This window comes from Anabrus simplex, chromosome 2 (genome assembly GCF_040414725.1).
Source record: "Anabrus simplex isolate iqAnaSimp1 chromosome 2, ASM4041472v1, whole genome shotgun sequence".
In the NCBI taxonomy this organism is placed as follows: Eukaryota; Metazoa; Arthropoda; class Insecta; order Orthoptera; family Tettigoniidae; genus Anabrus; species Anabrus simplex.
Window position 1 is genome coordinate 1,224,665,917 of NC_090266.1, and position 25,639 is coordinate 1,224,691,555.

General features: G+C 37.9%; 1 protein-coding gene across 2 annotated transcripts in view; it reads right to left on the bottom strand.

Annotated features, from left to right (window-relative positions):
- LOC136864822 (plasminogen receptor (KT)) overlaps positions 1–25,639 on the bottom strand; it is a 239,865-nt gene that overhangs the window by 48,388 nt on the left and 165,838 nt on the right. For both annotated transcript variants that reach the window (XM_067142263.2, XM_067142264.2), the window contains exons 3-4: positions 5,560–5,690; positions 5,315–5,424 (exon numbers count right to left, since the gene is read on the bottom strand). In XM_067142263.2, coding sequence (XP_066998364.1) covers positions 5,315–5,424; positions 5,560–5,690 — 241 coding nt within the window. The remainder of the gene's footprint in view (positions 1–5,314; positions 5,425–5,559; positions 5,691–25,639) is intronic.

Sequence of the window (25,639 nt, forward strand, 5' to 3'; positions counted from 1 at the left end):
CCCGGCCTTAGACAAATATTTGATGGTCTTGCCAACCACATACAACACTGGACCTGGACTTATATATGTCTCCATTGAACAACAATAGAAGAGTGGACAATTTTACTGCATCGTTTTATTATCATATGAAGACTTTTATTCTCATTCATCAGACCAATTTTATTGTACAATACTCACTTGCCTCATTAGACTATAACGCCTCTATGTGTTATATTATATCACCCTATTTTACACATCATTCTTCTAGCTTTTAATGAGAAAACAGCCTATCATTTGTATTTTGCAATGTATGTATTATCTAAACAACTTTTATTATATGTACTCTGCCCACTTTGTGATTTCTAGCTGATGATGACGCCATTAAGCGTCGAAACCGGTACTAGTAATAATAAATAATATGTTGTGAACACCTTGTACAACACATTTTGTATTGAACAGGTTGAACCTTCTTTAATTCTAATTGTGTGTCCATATCATCCAGCAATTTCACTAGATCTTCTACAGACTCAGATAAAATAACGATCCCATCAGGAAATCTCAAGCGTTTTGATTTCCTCTCTGTACATTGTGATTCTTCTCTGATTTCCTGTACTGCCAGTTCAATGTAAACACTAAAAAGGAGTGGGCACAAAACGGCAGCCTTACCTCACTCCTTTCTGGGTTGCTCCTTCTTTCTTATAGCCTTCTATTCTTATCACTGCAGAGTGATTTTTCGACAGATTGTAGATAATTCTTTGCCGGGATCTGATCCTGATCACCTTTAGAATCTGTGATAGCTTGGTCCATTCAACATTATTGAATGTCTTTTCTAGATTTGTGAATGCCATGTACGGTCTGTCCTTCATAATCTTCCTTACGATCAGACGTTAAGTGAGGATTCCTTCACATATACTTATATTTCTTCTGAAGCCAAACTGATCTTCCCCAACTCAGCTTCAACTTTTCTTTCCATTTTTCTGTAAATAATGTGTGTTCCTATTTAGTTCTCTCAAAACTCTGTCAAATTCTGACCTCAAAATTGGGTCTCCCATTTCACAGTTTTTGGAGATGCCAAGGTGCCAAAATTTAGCTCCACAGGAGTTTTATCTTTAGACGTTACAATTTACAAACTTCTGAGCACCTTCAAATTCCACCGGACTGATTCAGGATCGAACCTGCCAAGTTGGGATCAGAGAAGTCTAGCGCCTCAACCGTCTGAGCCACTCAGCCCGGCAGTAATGTTAATACCGGCGGGAGCATAATGATAAGCTCTTGCCTTTTCGGATTATTATGTGACATGGGCTGACAATGAGGCCGAAGTGGAACAGAATCTGAATGGCTAGAATGCCACGCTCAAGCAATTTGGTCTCAAGATAAGGAGGTCCAAAACAGTACCGTTGCCTGTTAGTCGACAGAACATCACTCTAGATGGATCAAAGTTGGAACAAGTTCATCAGTTCTGCTTTCTTCGCCGTGTAATAACAACAGACAGCCGATCATCTTAAGTAGTACAGAAGTAGAGTACAGAATGGAGCACCGTTTTATCATCAGTTTTATCTTTGCGATAAGCAAGTTCCATTAAGATCAAAATGAATACTCTACAGAAGCTTCTTTGTACCAGTTACCACATACAGTCTAGAAACCTGCATCCAAACCAACAGAAATATCAGTAAATTACAAGCAATGGAAATGAAGTTCTTGATAACTATGATTCAGAAAACAAGGAGGGACAAAATGAACTATGATATACACCAGCTTGTCAGCATTACTGCGAGTTACGAACAATAAACTGTGACTGTAGCAACACTACTAGACCTAAGCAGTGCTTTTGACGCAGATAGCCCTAGGTTACTACTGCTCAAACTCTGCAGTCTGAACTTCAATGGGACATCTCTTAAATTATTTAGCTCCTACTTCACCGACCGTCTGCAATGAGTATCAATGTACTCAGGATGACATAAGTCAATAAGTGTCCTGCAGGGGTCAGTTTTGGGCCCATGTTAATTTTAACTTATTTGTTAGTGTGACGACATAGGGGATGCATTCAAACAAAGTAAGTAACGCATCTATGCAGATGATCTTCAGATTTATTATTACTCATATCCACAAAACATAAATGTAGCCACTGACACAGTAAATTTTGACTTATGACATCTGAATGACTATGTCAAAAATAACAGCGTGTTAATAAATCCTAACAAAACTCACACTGTAATACCATATTTACGCGAATAATCCCCGCGCACTTTTTTTAAAATTTGAGGCGCGAAATTGGGGTGCGGGTTTTATTTGCGTCTAGGTTGGCAACACACTCCTGGCTCACCAAGTTTTCGATGTTGGGTGTACAGTTGTGCTTTGCATAAATGCAGAAGGAAGAAAACAGCCCCCATATGTCATATTCAAGCGGAAAACAATTCAGACTTTTAATTTAAAACTGGCTTTACATTTTTACAAAATAGTATTTTACAGAGTAATTGAAATTCAAAATTTCTCCGTGTCACTATAGAATGCGTCTTCCGGAACATGCAGCCTGGGTAGCTTTTCGCACCTTCACTCACTTCGGAGTGTTGACAAAGTGTTTCATATTTGCTAAGTTTGAGTGTAATCTTAATTCTTTTTACTACGTGTTTTAAGAAACACCACAATATCAAGTAACAGGCAGTGTGCGGAGAAGCAGAATCCGCGAACACTAGTGATTCTAACACTTGGCGAAAATGTGTGCCTCATAATTATAATCAATTCGTATGCACCGAACAATATTGTCAATGCTAATGAAACTGCAATGTTTTTATGTCTAGCCCACACGGACTTCATTAAAAGAGATCAATGTTAACGGGTCTTAAAAATTGTGTGACCTGACAAGCAAAAGACTTCCTCCCCTCATCATGGGACAATTCGATAAGCCACGATGTTTCAAGGGCGTCGGGTACTTTCCATGCAAGTACAAGGCATCTGAAAATGCAAACAGTACAGTAATCCAAAAAAACAAAGCACTTGCACAGGGGAGCCAGCATAACATGTCCTCTTCTTTGAATTGTATTTTTGTCTTTAGTTGCGCGAGGTTATGTTTGTCAGTGATTTACCCAATTGCATTATTGTATTAATGTAAATGCATCTTGTTGCATACATTTCAGAAATAGTTCTTTCTATGGCATTTGAAAGGTTAAAATGTGAATGAAGGTGATTGCTGCATGTATTAATGTGTCTTAGAATACGTTGTCATGCGACAAGGGTTGGCATTTCTGAATGATGAGAGAAGTGCCATGGCGGAAAATCGTACAAGGATAGAGTTACTGTCCTGTGTTGGAATGCAGACGGAAGCGAGAGACTTCCTACTTCTTAGAATCGTCATAGGAATGTTCGATAATTCACAATGGTTTAAGGCCATCGGGTACTCTCCGTGCAAGTACAAGGCATCTAAAATGTATACAGTACACTAATCCAATGATTAACGTACTTTCACAGGGGAGCCAGCATGGACTTTTCCTCGTCTTTGAATATATATTGTCTTTCCGTGGATTCCCATGTTCACACCAGCCACCAGAGCTTCTTCAAATTTGGCAGGATTTTGAATTAACCGATTTTGAATGATCGAGGTTAGACTGTAAGTAATAGTGTTTCAGATTGTAATTTGGAGTATAGTATAATTGAAGACCTTCAGGAATTAGAAGACAATAATTTGTATTAGGAAGAGTTGTGTGGATAAGTGGAGACGATAATTCTGTGAAAACCGGGCGAGTTGGCCGTGCGGTTAGGAGCGTGCAGCTGTGAGCTCGCATCCGGGACATAGTGGGTTCGAACCCCACTGTCAGCAGCCCTGAAAATGTTTTCCATATCCAGTCTTTCATTTTCTGTCAGTTCACTTAAGGACTTGACGTGTTCTATTTCCAGTTCCTTGTCTCCAAATTCCTTTTCCTTCTTTAGCACCTCTACTCATCACCATTGTCTTGCTCTTCCTTCTCAAATCTTGACTTGCTGCTCGCAATATGTATGTCTATCTCAATACAATCTTTGCCTCTGCTTGCTGTTTCAATTTGCAGTTTTTCAATAGTAGTGTTGTAACAATTCTAAGCTTTTTCTTGTCTTATTCAATGCCGCCTTGATCTTTCCTGCCACAAACATGCCATATACTTTATTTTATTGACATAGATGATTGAGTTATGTACCGTATTTACTTATGTCATGGCAATTGCGTCCATTTTAGTTCCAATAAACTATTAATTTCGGACAGTGAAATGGCACAGTATATAAAATATATCATTTCTTCTTTTTTCCGTATTTTCCCGTCTCAAATTTAGGGTGAGGGTCTTATTCGGGGCGCGTGGTATTCAGGATTATACGGTATTAAATTGAGGAGTATGTGCGAGGATGCAACGTGGTGTGTGGAATGGTGTATAGGTAGGATTGTCATATTAATGTATTCAAACATGTACGTTAGTCACTCAATCTCAGTGGTTTTGTTTGTCAGGTCAGTGTTAAAGTCTCCCAATAAAATCACATATTCATAACTGAACATTAAATCCTGTACCACTTCTTCCAGATAAGTCTCTGGTGGACGATAAACAACATTGAGTAAGCACTTAGTTCTACTAACAAAAAGTCCGCTCTGTGAGAGTATTTGCTTGGTTTTTATCTTTCATTATTATTATTATTATTATTATTATTATTATTATTATTATTATTATTATTATTATTATTATTATTATTATTATTATTTATTGATATTTGTTTTACGTCACAACGACACAGATACGTCTCATGGCGACGGTGGGATAGGAAAGGGCTAGGAGTGGGAAAGAAGCGGCTGTGGCCTTAAATAAGGTACAGCCCCAGCATTTGCCTAGTGTGAAAATGGGAAACCACGGAAAACCATCTACAGGGCTGCCGACAGTGGGGTTCGAACCCACTACCTCCCGGATGCAAGCTCACAGCTGCGTGCCCCTAACCGCATGGCCAACTCGCCCGGTGCTTGGTTATTTAAATGTTTCATTATATTTCAAATCGTCACGTATGTTGTCTTATACATGAAGCCATCTTATATTCAGGTCAACGCTGTAACACACAATTATTGCAGCTAATAGCTGAGCTTTGTGGAATGCTGGATTCTTGCTTGCTCTTCTGTTGCCCTTATACTGGTACATGCCTTGTTTTATAGTTCATGTTAATGTTTTAAAGATGGCCAAGTTATAAACCCAAATTTATGTGTCAAATATCCTGGATGAAGTCTTCAGAAAAGGCAAAACATGTTTAATGTACTCTAACTCCAACTGTTTGTTGAGTGACTGATTTTTCAATAAAAGTATAACACCATGAAGACTCATTTTCCTACACTCACCTCGTATTCGATGCAACTTATTTCCATATGCCATATCAGTTTGATAACCCACTATGTAGGTTAGTGGAAGTAAAGGTATTAGTACTCCTGGTTTCCGTGTGCGGCGAAAGCTACAAAAATAAAGAAAAATAGAAGTTAAATCTTTCTTTCTGATATTTAATTTAAATTTGCAAGACAGAATGTAATCAGATCTTACAAAATTTAAAAGTATAAACTACACTAGACAGAAGGATAGACGTACGTACCCAGCAATCATTCCTAAGGCAGCAAGAACATAGAAAGACCCAAACCAATACAGCAACTCACGAGCTCGAGCTAACTGCATTGCTGTCAACCTCTCTCTCATTTGGTTTTGCATCTGTATTTGCCGTTCCAGCTTCATGCAAGGAAAGAGTATATGTTATTAATTAGTCAATAAATGTAGACCAAAGAAACATATTTTATAATTATTGTGGTACTAAATACAGAGAGAAAAACCCAACATTTACAGGTGGCCATGGAGAATGTATTAGCCAAGGATATTGCATGTGGTCTTTATAGGATTAATCTTTTAAGTGATGTATTCTTCAGCATAATAGGATTGTAATTGTGGTTATTTATACTGATTTTTATGCGATGCTATGTTATCTGTGTTTTCGTCAGTATATTTTTTGATATAATCTTTTCAAATTGAATGTGTATAAATCTTCAGTCTGGGAAGCCATATTTGTTTATTTACTTATAGTGCTTAGTTACCATAGCACTTAATTGATCGGCTGGTAATCACGAAAGTAATGTTAAGCAAAGTTTATATACCTCTGCTGACACATCATGCATTGAGATGAATGATTCAAACAGAAGTAATGTTTCAGCAAATGACAAAAGTAATTCCACTCAGCCTGTGTGTAACCATTGCGGGCCACTCGGGGGGTCAATATTCATATCTCGAAAGCACATCCGAATGAGCACCGAACACGGCTAGTGAATAGACAGATAGCTGGGAAATCGAACCACCAAGTAAGTACTGAAATAAATTTAGGAACATCTGCAGAACAAGGGCATGCATCTAGAAAAGAAATAAAACAACAAAACACACATAACTCGTACTACCAAGAGCAAATGGTGATATGGAGGGAAAAGCTACAAGGTGACATCGATGATTCTGAATTATTCTTATTTGTAGAAGACTTTCTAAAGTTTCTGTCCACTGCAATTAATTTTTTGCCTGAACCTAGACACCCAACAAGGAAATTTTACGAAACACGTAAAGAGAAATCGTATGTTAACACGGAAAAAGGATATAAACAAAGTTCAAATCTGCAAAGGTCCGCTAATAGGGATAGAGAAAAAAGGCGAAGTAAATATTTATATCAGTTAACTCAATTTCAGTTCCACAATCAACGTAGGAAAACAGTTAGAACTACCCTTCATGAAAACAATGAAAGATGTCTGATTAATTCTCAACATGTATATGGCCATTTCCATGAAATATTAGAACATGTAAATAATTCAGTGAGAGAAAATTATCCCCCAAAAGTGAGTGAAGCTAGACAAACGGTTTACAATGACACGTTTAATGAATCTAAAGATGAAATACAGCTTGCAACAAGTAGAATTGCGGTGGACACTTCACCTGGACCTGATTACGTCATCGTTAGAGCTATTAAAAGTGACATCACTTCCGAGATAACTGCCACAATAGCCATTCGTATGCTGCAACCAGGACAGGTACCACCGTGTTTTAGAAAGGCAAGAACCGTTCTTCTACACAAGGGAGGTGCCCCTGATGACATTGCAAACTGGAGATCAATCACAATATTTTCTGTTGTTAGGAGAGTAATTGAGCGAGCTCTTGATAAACGCCTGAGAGAATACGTCGCTTTTAATCCACAACAACGGGGATTTATATCTTCAGCCGGTACACATATCAATACTTCTACACCCGATTCGGTTTTAAATTCCGCGAAACAGAACAAAACTGACCTAACAGTGATTTTTCTAGACGTCAGAAAGGCGTTTGACAACATTGGCCACCTTCATTTACATGAGACCTTGAGGACATTAGGAATCACTACAAAAATAGAAACTGTAACTGGAAAGACAGCCACCTTAAGCCTAAAAAGAGGTGTTATGCACGGCTCACCTCTTTCTCCCTGTTTCTAGAATCTAGGGACAGATCATATTTTAAACGAACTAACTGAAGACTCTCACAAGCCACTATGGATTCTCTTTAGTACCACATCTTCCACCTTTAACGATCATGGGCTTCGCTGATGATTTGGTTGTCATAGGAAATAGTCGAACAACAGCACTTGAGCTCTCGAAAATAGTCACAAGGAGATTTCATGAAACAGGGCTTTATGTCAACCCAATGAAATCTACGCTACGGCAATCTGCATCGAACGCGGAAAGTTAATCGAAGACCCAGCTGAATTTAAGAGCTATGATATATCGAGTTTGCGACGTGGGGAAACAATCCGCTATCTGGGAGTTAACTTTTCAAATGAAATAATTTTTCAACCTACACAGGAGCTTAAAAAATTACAGAATAAAATGGAGAAATTGGTTTCTTCTCCACTGTTACAGGCTGACCAGAAATTTAAAGTAATAAATACAGTTATATGCCGATCTCTCATATACCCATTCCAAACTATCAAGCCAGAGAAGATTCCGAAAAAGTTCCTAGCTGATACAGACATACTAATTCGAAGTGCTCTTAAGGAAATTCTTCAAATACCTGCAGACATTCCTAATGGAATGGTCTACACTGAGAAAAAATATAAGAGGTTGGGACTCTTCTGCGGCACTTGGGATGTTCATCTTCAGCACATTAACATCTGTAAGATACTATTAAGCTCAGGTGACGAATACATCCATGCTACAAGAAAGCTGAAAGAAGAAATAACTCTCTCACTACAATCCCTCATTGTCCCTCCATCAGACAATTTGCTACATCAAGTGAGAAGAGTACTGAGAGAAAGGGCAATCAGTGAGTGGAGTAACTTGCAGCAGAAAGGAAGAGGTGTATGTTTGTACAATGAATTTACTCCTGCCAACTCCTGGATTCGAGACCATCAAGGCTTATCATGTAGTGAATGGCGTGAAGCAATTAAGATGACAGCAAACATTTCAGCAGTTAGATCGGTACCAGGAAGATATCAGTACGATTCCCTTTGTAGGCGCTGTCTCAAGGAGATTGAAACTCTTGCACATGTTCTGGGATCTTGTCCTCATGGTGAACTTTCAAGGAATACGCGTCATCATAACATCCGCTCTAACTGCGGCAACGCTAAAAGGCCATGGTTTCCAGGTATTTGAAGAGGTTCATGGCTTAGCGGACAACGGAAGCCACAGAAGGATTGACATCATTGCTTTCAAGAATAAGAAGAGACGTTACATCATCGACCCCACAATTCGCTTTGAAAGCTATCAGCCCTCAGATGTTAACCTAGAGAAAAGGAATATTTACTTACCAACAATTCCTTACTACAGGGAGAAATACCAGATAGAGGAAATCGACATAGTAGGTGTGATGATTGGAGCAAGGGGAACGATTCCCGCTTTTGCCGCTAATTTCTGGAAACAGATCTCTCTGCCAGTTACAACGTTACGGGAGATTGCCATCATAGCCTTAAGGGGCTCACTGATAATTCTAAGAAATCACTGTTACAATTAGGTTACCTTCAACATTTCTCAAGTACAGTATATCTATTTTCCTCTTCTAAAAATAAATGTAAAAGCATACTTTGTCGCAAGGCAGCCTCTGCATGAGAGGAAGTATTTCATAAAATAAAATATTATTACGCAAATAAATATGATACAACTGAGTAAGTGGCTCTGTGGTTTGGATGAAGCAGCTGTCACCTTGCATTTGGGAGATAGTGGGTTCGAACCATTTTCACACCAGGAAAATGCTGAGGCTCTAGCCTTAATCAAGGCCACGGTCATTTCCTTCCAACTCCTAGGTCTTTCTTATCCCACCAACGCCGTAAGACTTATCTGTGTCGGTGCGACATAAAGCAAACTTGTGATATCTGAAGCCATTTATTTTCATTTCTGACTCGAGTCAATTTATAACTGTTAGGCTCTTCAGACTGCCAAAACTAATTTTTGAAGTAATTAAATGTATAAACTACCTGAAAGAGAAAATATACAGTAACAGAAGTATATCTGATAAAGTTACTTGTGGACCTGAGTTCTGACTTCAGTGGAGAGGAACTAAGTTCCCCTCCCCCTTTTTAATAGGTCCACCTTATCAATAGAACATGCATTTACAAGAATTGCATATAAATTATACAATTAATAAAAGAAGGACATGTTTCACCCCCATTTTGGGCATCTAAAGCTGCTTATAAAAGATTCTTCTTCTTCTTTTCTTTTCCTGCCGCTTTTCCCACACTTGTGGGGTCGCGGGTGCGAACTGCGTCGCACATGTGGATTTGGCCCTGTTTTTACGGCCGGATGCCCTTCCTGACGCCAACCCTCTATGGAGGGATGTAAAAGCTGCTTATAAAAGATTAATAACACTAAAATGATGTATCTCCTTCAAAATGTTTATAAAACATTATAGAAAGGAGGTATGAAGATAACATCGCCTGAAAGGTTCATAATAAGTATGACAACAGGTACAAGTGTGAATAGTAAAAAAGACTTGTTGAGAGGTATGTAATTCGAACACTACACAAACCTATGAGAACTTGTCTTGTCGTATCCGTAGTGAGTTATGTCGCTGCTTGTGTTTAAAAGCTATGATGGAGTGTTAAAAGGGCGAGATCTGAAATGCGACAAGGGAGAGAAAGAATTCAGTATTGAAGAATCAGGAGCTAAAGGGAGACTTACAACCTGTGTTAAGTTGCTCTGCAGTCAACTCACATCGTGTGCCCTGCTTGACACGTGTTGTATCTGTGTGTCATGTTATGACAAGAGGAACGTGTAGGGGAAAGGGAAATGTGAGGAGGGATTGTGAAGGTGGAGGACGAACTGTTGGGAAGTGATGGTTTGTTTATTTTGAATGTGCGTTTCTCTCTTCGGAATATTTTAAATATGTGTGGAACTTTGATATGAATAGTGTTTTTGCTGTCAATCGAGTCATTTAGATTATTGTTACTATTACACACTTGGTCGAGAAAGATGTAAATACAGAGGTCGAGTCATGCCATGGCAACTTTTTTTTCGCGAACAGGAGACGACACGGAAAATCTAAGATATGCATTTGGAAACGTACGGTATGTACTTGCGTATGATGCCACTAGATGGTGTATGTAAACAACAGTGTGGGTGTAAGCATGCCTCCAAGTTCAGTATGCGAGTGAGAATGTCACAAAATGGAAGTCAACAAGCAGGAGCAACGATCGTATATTAAAATAGCAGTTCTCAGCAGCAGAAATGCATGCCAATGCCATGCAGAGCTGCGGGAAGCATTAGGTGTGCGACTATGATCTAATCCCCAAAGCCAAGAAGCCATTACGTGGACAACGGTTTGCTAACAAAGAGGACATCGTAACAGCATTTCGGAGAGAGGTGTCACACGTTAGCGATGCACATGCAGCGAATGGTATTCAGTACCTGCCCCACCGCTGGCAACACACAGTGGAAACATTGGGTGATTATTTTGAAGGTCTGTAACCGGTAGAGACCTGTCCTTAGTACATAGTCTTGTGTATTTGCTGTATATACCATAATAAAACAATGTTTAGCAATGGCATGTGTACTGTCACTTTTCTACGAAAATCTCCTGAAGTCAGAATTTGCCTTCGAGGACTATGCATAAGTACATGCCCTTTATTTCCAAATGCATATCTTATATTTTCCATGTTGTCTCCTGTTCGCGGGAAAAAACTTATGACTCGACTCTTGTATTTTCAAGGGTGTTCTACCTTTATTCACTCTTTTAAGAATGTCCAAAACGTGTTTGATGGACATAAAAGTGTGACACGTCCTTTCCTTATAAAGATTCATTGCTAAAAACTTCCTACATTTCTTAGCGTTTACGTGTTCCATATATTTGATGGACAAACTTCTACCTGTTTGCCCCATGTAAGAGGTCTTACATTTGGCACAGGTGAGTCTGTAAATCCCAGAGCTGGAAAGTAATCTTTATTGGAGTCGATACTATTATGGTTGAAAAATATGCTCTGATTAGAATTGAGTTGCAAAAGACACTTGGAAATTTTGTTTTTTAAATAAATTTGAAATATGGCAGATGCTGGGGTTGTTGTAGGCGAAGGTGGAGTTAGTCGGGAATTAATACAGATAATTGCCTATTTTTCACTTTGTCTATGATTTTGTTGATGACTTTGATATTAAAGCCAATGAAATTATCCATTTCTCATACAAATTGCATTCCTTGTTAAATTCTCTCCGAGATAATGGTAGACTAGACTATGAAAGGCTACCAGTTTATGTGCTTTAGGATGTAAAGAATTGCTCTTTATTGTAATGGGTGAAAGGGCTGGTTTTCAGTATACAGTGAGTCACCTTAATATTCGGACACCATATGACATGTGACAATCTGAACATTATATCTGTATTTTTTATACATACAGAACAGAAAGTTTGACAATACAAAACCCCAATGTTTCCACTATGATTACATAACAATACAAGTGTCACAGAACAAAAATGACATGTAGATAAAAAATAAGTCGTCACTTTATCACATAACAAAACCACTTTAATATTTGGACACAAGGATCATAATGACCGAAACTGTAGCGTAACAAGGAACTCAAATCAATCTAGTACTTGGCGGCATTGCCACGGCTTTCAGTCGTTGTGGCATAGAACAAACTAACTTTTCCGTGTCTTTAGGGCTAATATTAGCAAATGGAGTAACGGAAACGTGTCCGAATAATAAAGTGATGTGTAGTATCTCATGATTTCCTTTTCTATCACTATCAGAACACTTCACCAATTCGCCTGACATTTAATTTTGTTGTGATACGTGGGGTACATACTCATGAATTGTTGGACGTGTGTTTGTTGTATATACATTTGTTTGCGAACGCATTCTGTCAGGAAAAATTCCATCATTGGTGTTGTCCGAATATTAAAGTGACCCACTGTATCTTGTACACAAATCTGTTGTCATCACGAGTGATGGTGACGTTGAAAAAATTTCAGAATTTAATCATTTTGTCTTCAACTATGAACTTTATGTTATACTAGCAAGATACCCGCGCTTCGCTACGGTATTATACTGAAATTTACAATTGAATGCTTATTGTTTTATATATAACCCGCAGAAATTTGCGATCTGACTCGTTTTCTGAGAGAATCCGCCAAAATTTGCGATCTGACTCGTTTTCTAATAGATTACGGCAAGTTTCCTCCCATTTTTCAATCTTTCTCTCCAGCAATCGATTTCGTACTTCCCAGGCTAGGTCCAGGTATTCCACCCGGTCAGTTGGGTCACTAAATCTTTGCCATCTTTCCCTATAAGCATTTTTAATATGGATCAAATCCTTCAGAAGATCCGGCGTGGTGTCGTCTTGGGTGCCTTGGCGGTACTGAACCCGCGGCCGGAATGCATTATTAGTTATTGCCCGTCCAGGAACCGTTTCCAGCGCGGTCCGCACATTTGACGACGGTCCAGAACATTATTATTATTATTATTATTATTATTATTATTATTATTATTATTATTATTATTATTATTATTATTATTATTATACATGTTCTGGACTCCACAGCAAGATGCAAGACCGCTACTTGGCGGTAAATTACATCTGCTGCCACTGTCATTGTTGACAATGTGACCAGCACCGTTGTCGCGCGTAGGCAAGTGTGCGAGATTTCTGGCGATACGAATGACATACTTCAGTGCATTATTGACCTTATTATAGAGATGAACAATTGGAAGGTCAATCTCATTCCTATCGTTTATTTCAAATGTGTTTAAATTTTTATTTATATGCCAGGATAATCTACTGTAATCTAAGAGCGTTCTCCGAAGAAAAAGATGGCTCTTGAAAACGAACCCAGGAAAGATTAAAAAATGATCGTTTTATGATCAGAATAAGTACATCGAAAATCTACAGCCTGTTTCCAGTCAATCGACCGGGTCAGGAATGGAATGAATAAAGCCCCAATCTAGCGGCGACAACAGGGATTGTGCCGGCTGCTGAAGCCTGTCGCACTCCTCTGGGGCAATGATTAATGAATGACAAATGAAATGAAATGATATTGGACAGTATTGCTGGAATGAATGATGCCAGGGAAAACCGGAGTATCTGGAGAAAAACCTGCCCCGCCTCCGTTTTGTCCAGCACGAATGTCACATGGAGTGACCGACATTCGAACCACGGAACCCAGGTGTGAGAGGCTGCCGCCTGAGCAACGGAGGCTCCTCATAAGTACATTATGAACAGTAAAATCAACTGGTCTCACCTCCTTTTACACCCCACCGCCGTTAAGTTTATTTACCCCCCCAAAAAAATTAAAAGAATGCGTGTTTCTTTATGTTTAAAGGAGATTTCAAACACCAATGTTCACGTCTATTACCTTCAATTTTGAGATATAAGTACCCCCATAAAAATAATTCACTTTTTTTGCACTTCCTTTCACACTCCTTCCCCCCCCCCAAGTGAATTTTCCGGCAAAAGAATACTTGTTTCTTTAATAGTAAAGGATCTTCTAAATACCAATTATCACGACTCTAACTTCTTCAGTTTATGATTTATGTGTCCTCATGAAAGGAATTCAACCCCTTTTCATTCCCGCCCCTCCCCCAAGATGATTTCCCCCCAAAACGCGTTTTTCTTTGTTTTTAGAGGAGATCCAAATGCCAATTTTCACGTCTGTAACAACTTTAGTTTTCATTGGATGTATGTATTCTCATACAATTAAGTCAATTAATTTTTTAATTCTTTCACCTACCTCGTACCCGCTTCATTGGATTTTCCGAGAATACGTGTTTCTTTACTTTTAAAGTAGATTTGAAATATCAAATTTCACTTCTGTAACATCTTCATTTTTGAGATATCAGTAGCCTAATTAAAAGAATTCAACACCATTTTCAGTCACTTTTACCACCCCCACCCCTCAGACCCAAGTGGTATTACAAAAAACTAAACATACACGTTTCTTTATTTTTAATAGAGATAAAAAATACCATTTTCACTTCTATAACATGTTAAGTTTTTTGAGATATACTGTAGAAATTCTCATTTTAAACTTTCACCCCCTTTTTAGTTCCCCTTAAGTGGAGTTTCCAAAAACAAATCACCTATGTTTCTTTACATTTACAGGAGATTCCGAATACCACCTTTTACGTCTGTAAGATTTTACGTTTCTCAGATATTCTGTAGATATAGTCTTTCAAAAAATTCATCCCAATTTGTCACTCCTGTTTATCAGCCATTAATTGGATTTTCCAAAAACGAAAAAATACCTGTTTCTTTATTTTTAAAGTAGATCCCAAATACCAATTATCAGGTCTGTAATATCTTCATGTTCTGAAATATAAGTAGCATCATTAAAGGCATTCAACCCATTTTCACCCCTTTTCCACCCTTCTTATTGGGATTTTCTGAAAACAACAAAATGTGTGTTCCTTTATTTTTAAAGGGGATACTAAATACCCATTCTTACATCTATAAACTGTAAAAATTTTGAGATATAGATACTCATTTTAAAAATTCACCCCTTTTCACCCTCCCCCATATATAGGATATTTTAAAACAAAAAATATGTTTCTTTATTTTTAAAGGAGATCCCGAACACCAATTTTCAGGTCTGTAATGTCCTCAGTTTCTGAGATATAAGTACCCTCATTGAAGGCATTCAACCCATTTTTCACCCCTTTTCACCCCTCCTATTGGAATTTTCCGAAAATAAAAAATACGTGTTTCTTTATTTTTAATGAAGATTCTGAATACCGATTTTTACATCTGTAAAATTTCAAAGTTTAGAGATAGAGATGCACTCATTTTAAAAATTCACCCCCCTTTTCACCCTCCCATTAATAGGATTTTCCAAAAACAAAAAATACGTGTTTCTTTATTTTTAAAAGAGATCAAAAATACCAATTTTCATGTCCGTAATATCTTCAGTTTCTGAGATATAAGTACCGGTATCCTGATTAAAGGCATTCAACCACTTTTTAACCCTTTTCACCCATCCTAATGGCATTTTCTGAAAACAAATAAATGCGTGTTACTTTATTTTTAAAGGAGATTCTAAATACCTATTTGTACATCTACAAACTATAAACATTTTGAGATATAGATACACTCATTTTAAAAATTCACCCCCCTTTTCACCTCCCCCCATCAATAGGATTTTCCAAAAACAAAAAATACGTGTTTCTTTATTTCTAAAGGAGATCCCATATACACATTTTCAGTTCTGTAATATCTTCAGTTTCTGAGATATATGTATCCTCATTTTTTTAAGCATTCAACCCGTTATTCACCCTTTTACACCCCTCCTATTGGAATTTTCCGAAAACAAAATATACATGTTTCTTTATTTTTAAAGGAGATTCAAAATACCAATTTTTATCTGTAAACTTTTAAAATTTTAAGATGTAGATACACTCTTAAAAATTCACCCCCTTTTCACCCCCCATTATTTGGATTTTCCAAAAACGAAAAATACCTGTTTCTTTGTTATTTTAAAGTAGATCCCAAATAACAATTTTCAGGTCTGTAATATCTTCAGGTTCTGAAATATAATTAGCCTCATTAAAGGCATTCAACATATTTTCACCCTTTTCCACCCTTCCTATTGGGATTTTCCGAAAACAAAAATATACGTGTTTCTTTATTTTTAAAGGAGATACTAAATACTAATTTTTACATCTATAAACTTTAAAAGTTTTGTGATATAGACACACTCATTTTAAAAATTTACCCCCCTCTCACCCCCGCCCCCATGAATTGGATTTTCCAAAAACAAAATACACGCGTTTCTTTACTTTTAAAGGAGATCCAAAACACCATTTCCAGGTCTGTAATATCTTCAGTTTCTGAGATGTAAGTATCCTCATTAAATGCACTCAACCCATTTTTCACCCCTTTCCACCTTTCCAATTGGGATTTTCCGAAAACAAAAAAAATATGTGTTTCTTTATTTTTAATGAAGATTCTAAATACCAATTTTTACATCTGTAAACTTTCAAAGTTTCTAGATATAGATACACTGATTTTAAAAATTCACCCCCCTTTTCACCCTCCCATTAACTGGATTTTCCAAAAACAAAAAATACATATTTCTTTATTTTTAAACGACATCAAAACTACCAATTTTCAGGTCTGTAATACCTTCAGTTTCTGAGATATAAGTACCGGTATCCTGATTAAAGGCATTCAACCCCTTTTTCACCCTTTTTCACCCGTCCTATTGGGATTTTCTGAAAAGAAAAAAATACGTGTTTCCTTTTTAAAGTTCTAAATACTAATTTTTACATCTGTAAACTTTTAAAGTTTTGAGATATAGATACACTCATTTTAAAATTTCACCCCCCTTTTCACCCCCTTAGCGATGGAATACCCAAATATCCTCTCTTAGCGAGCACCTACATCTTAATATGAATGTATCCAAAAAAATTCATTTCATTATGTCCAGTAGTTTTGGCTCGGCGATGATGAGTCAGTCAGTCAGTCAGTCAGTCAGTCAGTCAGTCAGTCAGTCAGTCAGTCAGTCAGTCAGTCAGTCAGTCAGTCAGTCAGTCAGTCAGTCAGTCAGTCAGTCAGTCAGTCAGTCAGTCAGGACAAGCTATTATATATATATATATATATATATATATATATATATATATATATATATATAGATTATTGCACTAACATTCTTCAACAACTCAACTCTTTGGATCCTACTATAAAATAAAAACGTGAACCAAAAAACATGTCCAAATTGCAACTGCATATGATCTGACGATTTTCACAGTTGTCTGTCACCTATTGGTGATTTTAACAATTTTTTTTTGTATGGCAATGACACAGACAGGTCTTATGGCGACAACAGGATAGGAAAAGGCTTAGAGTGGGAAGGAGGCGGCCGTGGCCTTAAGGCAGTCCGAGCACTTGCCTGGTGAGAAAATGGGAAACCAAGGAAAACCATCTTCAGGACAGCCAACAGTGGGGTTCGAACGCACCATCTCCTGAATGCAAGTTGACAGCTAGTTGCCTTGATGCTTTTCATTCAATTTTAATCAACTTGTTTATAATTTACATAATTCATTTTACTCCAGGCAACTTACGTTGTCATCATCATCATCATCATCATCATCATCATCATCATCATCATCATCATCATCATCATCAATGTCCCAATCCAGTCGCCTGGGTGTGGTTAACAAGCCTCCTCCACTCCTTTCTGCCCTTCCACTTTTCCTGCTCCATTACATCTGTCACATCCAATCCAGCTTCTCCAATGTCCTTCCAAATCTGATCCATCCACCTTCCTCTCAGTCTTCCAACTGGTCTCTTCCCCTTAACTTCTCTTTCCAATTCCCTTCTTGCTACCCGTTCCTTTCCCATTCTTTTTACATGTCCAAACCATCTCAGTCTTGCTTCCTGTATCTTCTGTACTAACAGTTCTATATTTAGCTCTTCTCTGATTTTAATATTTTGAATTCTATCTCTTCTTGTCTTTTTAACATATGTTCTTAAAAATTTCATTTCTACTGCTTGGATCTTACTATCTTGTCTCTTATTAGTTACCAGTGTTTCTAGTCCGTATGTTACAATTGGTATGGAATACTGTTTATATAATGTTAATTTCGTTATCTTGGGTATTTTGTCATCCCATAAAAGCTCTCTGACTTGATGATAGAATGTTGTACCTTTACTTAGTTATTAATTTCAGGGTTGATTTCATTACTTCCATTAATAATGCTACCCAGATACATAAACTGTTCTACATTCTCTAACTGTTCTCTGTCTATGTTCACTTGGCTTCTCTTTTTCTCTTTTCCACAGTGCATGACTACAGTTTTCTTTTTACTAATTACCATTCCAAACTCCTTCAGAAGATTCTCGATCCAAATGTCCAGTTTCCTTTGGACTCCTTTTTTCCCTTTCCCCAAATCACCATATCATCTGCAAATACCAAAGCATACACTTCATCACTATTGATACTCTGTTTTACTCGCTTTATGATTTCATCCATCAACAGAATAAACAATAATGGCGACAGTGCACTTCCTTGCTTGAGACCTTTTTTGTATAAAATGTTTCAGAGTTACCACTCTTCACCCGTACTGATTTTACTCTCATAATACAACATTTTTATCTTGTTAATTAATGATTTTGGTACATTCCTTTTCAGTAGGCATTCCCATACATGTTTTCTATTTACTATATCATAAGCTTTTTCCAAATCCAAAAATACGAATATGATTTCCTTGTTCCTTTCCAGATGTTTTTCCATTATCGTTTGCACTGTAAATCTCAAGTCTATTGATGATCTAATTGGTCTAAAGCCATATTGTTCTTCCTCTGTGTTTCTATTAGATCCCTCAGTCTTTTGTCTATGACTTTCTCCAATATTTTTAGCCCATGTGATAATAGGGTTATACCTCTATAATTATCACATTTCTTCCTATTTCCTTTTCCTTTCTGCCAATCTTCCATATGGCATTGAGGGCTGTGTATAGCCACTGTAGTCCAATGCTTCCTGCCGTCTTAATCATATCAGCATTGAATTCGTCTTTTCCACTTGCTTTACCTTTGGTCATTGCTTTCACTGCCCTTTCAAGTTCTAACCACGTTATCGAGTTCTCTTCTTTTCCTCCATATATTATTTCCATTTTCTCATCTCCTTCTTCCTCCGAGCAGTCACCCTCATTATAAAGTTTTTTCAAAATACTTTGCCATCATCTTCTGAAGACCCGTTTCGTCATGTACTATGGATCCATCTTCTCTCTCTAATGCCTTGATTTTTCCTGATTTATTCTCTTCGATTTTATTACTCTGTATAATAGTTTCTGATTTCCTCGACTATCTTGATCAATTTTAATGGTAAACTCTCCCCAACATTTCTCCTTTTCTTCCTTGATACGAGTACTGCTCTTTACTTTTAGTTTCAGTCTTTTGTATTCCACATTTAACATTTCTATATTATTCTCATCCCTTTGATACGTTTTTTGCTTTTCCTTATCCATTTCTTTCTTCACCTAGTTCCTTTCTTTTATTTCTTTTATTTTGTCTGTCTACCACTGCGTCTCCTTTCCCTTAACTTTTGCGTTTGTTTTCCTGCATACCTCAATTGCTGCTTTCACAAATGTCCGTCTTCAATTGCCCCATTCTTCTTCTCCACTTCGTATTTCCGTCTTAGGCAACTTCCTTTTTATACAATCTTGGAATGCCATTCTCTTATCCTCCTCCTTCAACTCCCAAATGGCTGCTTGTCAAAAAGATTTTTTCAAGTTATCCGCCACCACATAGAGTGCAGCACTGTTCTCTCTGGATTAAAGATGGCGGATGACAGCTTGTCAAATAGATTTTTTTGTTTCAAAGGTAAGTAGCTAAAGAGGGCAGCACTAAGGTTAGCAATGCAAGATGGTGGATGACAGCTGTGACGTAAAATATTACCCGCAAGATAGCACCACGATGCTCTTTTCATTAAAGATGGCAGCTTGTTAAATAGAATTTTTCAAATTAACCGCCTCAAAGGTAAGTAGCTAAAGAGGGCAGCACTGTTCTCTCTGGATTAAAGATGGCTGCTTGTCGAAAAGAATTTTTTCAAATTATCCGCCACCACAAAGAGGGCAGCACGGTGCTCTCTTGATTAAAGATGGTAGATGACAGCTGAAGAGCGAGTAGAATTTGTTTCCAAATAAGAGCACGTAGAATTTGCCGCCACCACATAGAGTGCAGCACTGTTCTCTCTAGATTAAAGATGGTGGATGACAGAAAAGCGCATAGGTTTGTAAAGCACGTAGAATTTGCCGCCACCGCATAGAGTGCAGCACTGTTCTCTCTAGATTAAAGATGGTGGATGACAGAAAAGCGCATAGGTTTGTAAAGCACGTGGAATTTACCGCCACCACATAGAGTGCAGCACTGTTCTCTCTAGATTAAAGATGGCGGATGACAGCTGTCAGAAAAGCACATGGGTTTGTAAAGCACGTGGAATTTACCGCCACCACATAGAGTGCAGCACTGTTCTCTCTGGATTAAAGATGGCGGATGACAGCTGACGAAATTGCCCGCATGATAGCAGCACAGTGCTCTATTGATTAAAGATGGCGGATGACAGCTGTCAAAAAAGCACGTGGCTTTGTTTCCCAACAAGAGCACATAGAATTTTTCAAATTGCCGCCACCACATTTCAAAGGTATCTAGCTAAAGAGTACAGCACTGTGCTCTGTTGATTAAAGATGGCGGATGACGGCTGTCAAAAAAGCGCGTGAGTTTGTTTCCAAACAAGAGCATGTAGAATTTTTCAATTTGCCGCCACCACATAGAGGGCAGCACGGTGCTCTCTTGATTAAAGATGACTGCTGTCATGTGGAATTGCCTGCCACCACATTTCAAAGGTAAGTAGCTAAAGAGTGTAGCACGGCGCTCAAAGATGGCTGCTGTCAAAAAAGCATTTTTTCAAATTATCCGCCACCACATTTCAAAGGTAAGTAGCTAAAGAGGGCAGCACTGTGCTCTATGGATTAAAGATGGCGGATGACAGCTGTCAAAAAAGCACGTAGCTGTCAAAAAGCACGTGGATTTGTTTATCTCGAGCTAGTGAGGTTAAGTTGGTAGCACTAAGGTTTAGGCCCGCCAAGATGGCTGCACTGCCGATGACAGGTGACGAAAGAGGGCAGCACAGCGCTCTGTAGTTTAAAGATGGCGGATGACAGCTGTCAAAAAGCACGTGGTTGTCAAAAAGCACGTGGCTTTGTTTATCTCGAGCTAGTTAGGTTAAGTTGGTACCACCGAGGTTTATTCCCGTCAAGATGGCAGTACTGAGGTTAGCGATGCGTTGTTGTCTGTCAAAAAGCACGTGGCTTTGTTTACAAATCTGTCAAAAAGCACGTGGCTGTCAAAAAACACGTGGCTTTGTTTACCTCATGCTAGTTAGGTTAAGTTGGCACTACTGGGGTTTAGGCCCGTCAAGATGGTAGTACTGAGGTTTGCGATGCGTTGTTGTCGATGACAGCTGTCAAAAAGCACGTGGCTTTGTTTACAAATCTGTCAAAAAGCACGTGGCTGTCAAAAAGCACGTGGCTTTGTTTACCTCGCGCTAGTGAGGTTAAGTTGGCACTACTGAGGTTTAGGCCCGTCAAGATGGCAGTACTGAGGTTAGCGGTGCGTTGTTGTCTGTCAAAAAGCACGTGGCTTTGTTTACAAATTCAAATTTCGCGCTAGTTAGGTTAAGTTGGCAGCACTGGAAGAGGCCTCTGGCTGAGGTGGAGGTGGCCACTGGGAGGCCTCTGGCTGAGGTGGAGGTGGAGGTGGCCACTGGGAGGCCTCTGGCTGAGGTGGAGGTGGAGGTGGCCACTGGGAGCCTGAGGTGGAGGTGGCGGCAGAACCCGCCTATTATACTACTTGTACTCATTTATTGATATCTTTCAATTGTTAATAGTGTGGTTAATTGAACCGCTATGTGCAGTCTAAAGTCATTTGATATTCCTCATGTTTTAGGAATTACTGTTTATTATGATAAAAAGGTATCAAAATAATTATGGTAAATGTTCATTCTAATGCTCTTACTCTTCATAGTAAAGTACTTATTTAGGTTATTAACAGTTTATATAAGGTATAATAAGGCGACGAATTTATGGCTGCAGGCCGTGTAAACACGCGAAAAAGGTATAAAAGTTTCTGTAGACGAAAAGTGCATGGCTCAATTTGAATAAAATTTGGTACGCAAAGCCAATACCGTTTCAAACTGCTATATCATTCGTTTAAAATTTCAAATGGATTCATACGAAGCTGATAGCAAAATACGTCGCGTGTTAACGACGTTCTCGCGAGCATGGAGCCATGTGTGCAGGAATGCTGGAGACGAAATTGAGTGGTACCAGTGGCAAAATGGCGATGAAAATCACCTATCTCGAATTCAAGAATCTGGCACAGTTCAAGAGTGTTCAGATAAACTAGTAAAATCGCGTGTCCCTTGTTTATGAAACACACATTTATTGAAAGAATGCAAAGTAAAATGTTCGAGGTGCAGAAAAAACAAACGACTGAATATTCAATGGTTTTGCAAGAGGATTTCGCGGAGAATTTCACTCTTCTTCCACAAGATGAAATTCAGAGTTGTTATTGGCATCACCGGAAAATTACAATATTTACTGCTGTTGCGTGGTTTGCGAGAGGAAATCATGCTTCATATGTGATTATGTCTGACCATATAGAGCATGATAAACATGCCACGCACTCATTTTTAAGCAGAGTATTAATAGAGATCAAGGAAAAACGACCAGATATCACAAGGTTGTTTATCTTCTCGGACGGAGCGCCGAGCCAGTTCAAGCAAAGGTTCATGTTCGCAAACCTAGCGTTTTTAAGGAAACTTTTGGAATGAATGTAACTTGGAATTTTTGCGTCTGGTCGCGGGAAAGGTGCTGTTGGCGGAACACTAAAACGTAATTTGACTGTTGCTCTACGAGCAAAAAGAGACCTTATTATAAACGTGCACGATGCTGTGGAAGTAGCGAAAAGAAATTCAGCAAACACAAATGTTATATTTGTTCCTCCTGAAGATGTTGAAAGGAGTAAACCCCTTCTGAAAAGCCGCTTCGCCAATGTCTGTGCAATGCCAGGAACACATGATATTCACTATGTGGGGCCATTAACAAATACATAGTTCAGGCAAGAAAATATTATTCAGAAACAACTACCACACACTCTCTATATCCAGAGTACAAGATCGAAGCAGATGACAAAAATCCACCCCGTGATACGACTTTTGAAGTGGGAGACTTGGAAAATACAGCGGAAAAAATTCCAAGTATTATGTTTATTTTGTAACCAATTTTCGCAAGTGCAACGATGAAGCTAAACTGTTTTTGTGAACCACCGACGAAAGACGAGTGCTTTTTAAATGAAAGTGAAATCGAAAGAAAATTACAGGTGCCTCGTTTTACTCGTGGGAAATGGTATTTCGATTAGTCTATACCAGAAGCAGAATGAACATAAATTGTTTTTTCATTTTATATATTTTTCTGATCAAGCTTCCATTCAAACTTTAGGCTACGTAGCGGTAAGCGTTGAATGTCCAGATATTTTAAAATATTTTAGTTCATTTTACATTCACTGTTATCAGTAATAAATAAATGTGTGACAATTCATAAAAATACTTTACTTAGGCCACATGTCCGTACCTGTATCTGTAGTTATACATCTTCTTCTTCTTTTTATTATTATTATTATTATTATTATTATTATTATTATTATTATTATTATTATTATTATTATTATTCGGAGGAAGCAAGCTTGTAGTTTTACGTAACCGATAATCACACTATCATAAGCGACGGAACCTCATATTTTACGTGAAATCCGAACCACCGGACGTGACTTTCATGACGAAAATGGCAGATGCATTAATCGGGACTCGAACCCAGTCCGTCTTTCTGGTTGCAAGCAGTTTGACAGCTGCGCCATCACGCCCCTTATTTATTATTACTTGCTGCGATATTAGATATACATTTTATCATTAAGTGATCCTACTTGATGCGGAGTTAAAGATTTATTAGCTGCTCTTGCCATGTCGCCATAGCGCAGATTCGCGTGTGTAATCCCGCGACGCTGCCAAGTAAACACACAGCGATCGCTTTTAAATATATTACGCTGACATTTCGCAACTTACACATTTGGTTTTTTAACAAAATGTACATTTGTCCTTCTCGTAAATAATATATTAACATTACTAATAAAAGTAACCGCAATTCACAGAATTTAGAAAAAAACGTGAATGTATGCGGTCCGTGCCATGTAAACACCGATCGCTACGGTTACAAGTTTATAAAATCGCATACGTCAGGCTGATTTGTGGGGGTTATCAAGTATCATCTAGACGTTATTGCACATACATCTAAATTTTTTCGGTGGTAAATTTCATATATGTGTTAAAAAGAAATGTACAAATGTAAACAAGCGACGCCTGGAATTGGCCATGTTAAAATCTAATTATAATATTAAAAAGTACATGTTTCATTCCTAATATCGTAATATGGAACATCTTCAATTATAAAAGGATAAAAAATTGGCATAGAGAATAAAAACACTTTTAAACACTTATAACGATGATGATAGTAATATTAATATTAATAATAATAATAATAATAATAATAATAATAATAATAATAATAATAATAATATGTTCATTCATGTTGGGTTAAAAACTCAAAAAGTCAGTGTTCGAGTTTGAGATAAAATCTGACGTAAGAGATCATCTTTTTTCAAAAGCCTGAGAAGTATGTACTTTTAGTATCTTGAAGACGGACTTAAAATGTAAAATTTTTAAAATACGATGATCGGATGAAAATCCTAAAATATAACCGGAGTTGAGGTTGATTTTTTTAAGTTTCAGGATGTTGAAGGAAGTCTGTAATGAAAAAAATGAAACATTTGTTTTAAAAAAGAAAATGAAGAAAAAACCTTGCAAATATACAGTGGTGAAGAGTATGAGGAACAACGAAAATGCTTTACTTCCCAGCTGGTCCCGCTATGTTTTACTTCTTCCCTTACGCCGTGCCGTGAGCTGACTGTGTGTGGATGTGAGAGTAACATGAGGCGAAAGAGGGGAAAGTAGGGGAAATGTCGTGGGGAGTGAAGCCGACGGGAGAGAAACGTACAAGGACGTTTCTCCGGATCCTTTTTGATAGACTTCCTACATAAATTTAGGTTGGAAACCTCTTCCAACAGTATATAACATCGGTTATTTCATTTACATTTTGACTAGGGTTTTGTTTTTGAGCAATCTCGATATAAATGTTTTCTAAAATATTAATCAATTTACCCTTCCTTTTAAAGTCTCTTTCTATTGTAAAACTATGATTATATTCAGTCATGTGTAAGCTTATGGCCGAGTATTTCTTATATTTTTCGGCATTAAATGTTCCTGGTATCTCACTAGGAAATTTCGTCCTGTTTGTCGAATATAAGAGTTTATATATCCCCAAATTAAATATCTATAATTACTCGCAACACTTTCGTATATAATTTCATTTGGCTATTTTTAGCCGAGTGCAGCCCTTGTAAGGCAGACCCTCCGATGAGGGTGGGCGGCATCAGCCATGTGTAGGTGACTGCGCGTTATTGTTGTGGAGGATAGTGTTATGTGTGGTGTGAGTTGCAGGGATGTTGGGGACAGCACAAACACCCAGCCCCCGGGACACTGGAATTAACCAATGAAGGTTAAAATCCCCGACCCGGCCGGGACCCTCTGAGCCAA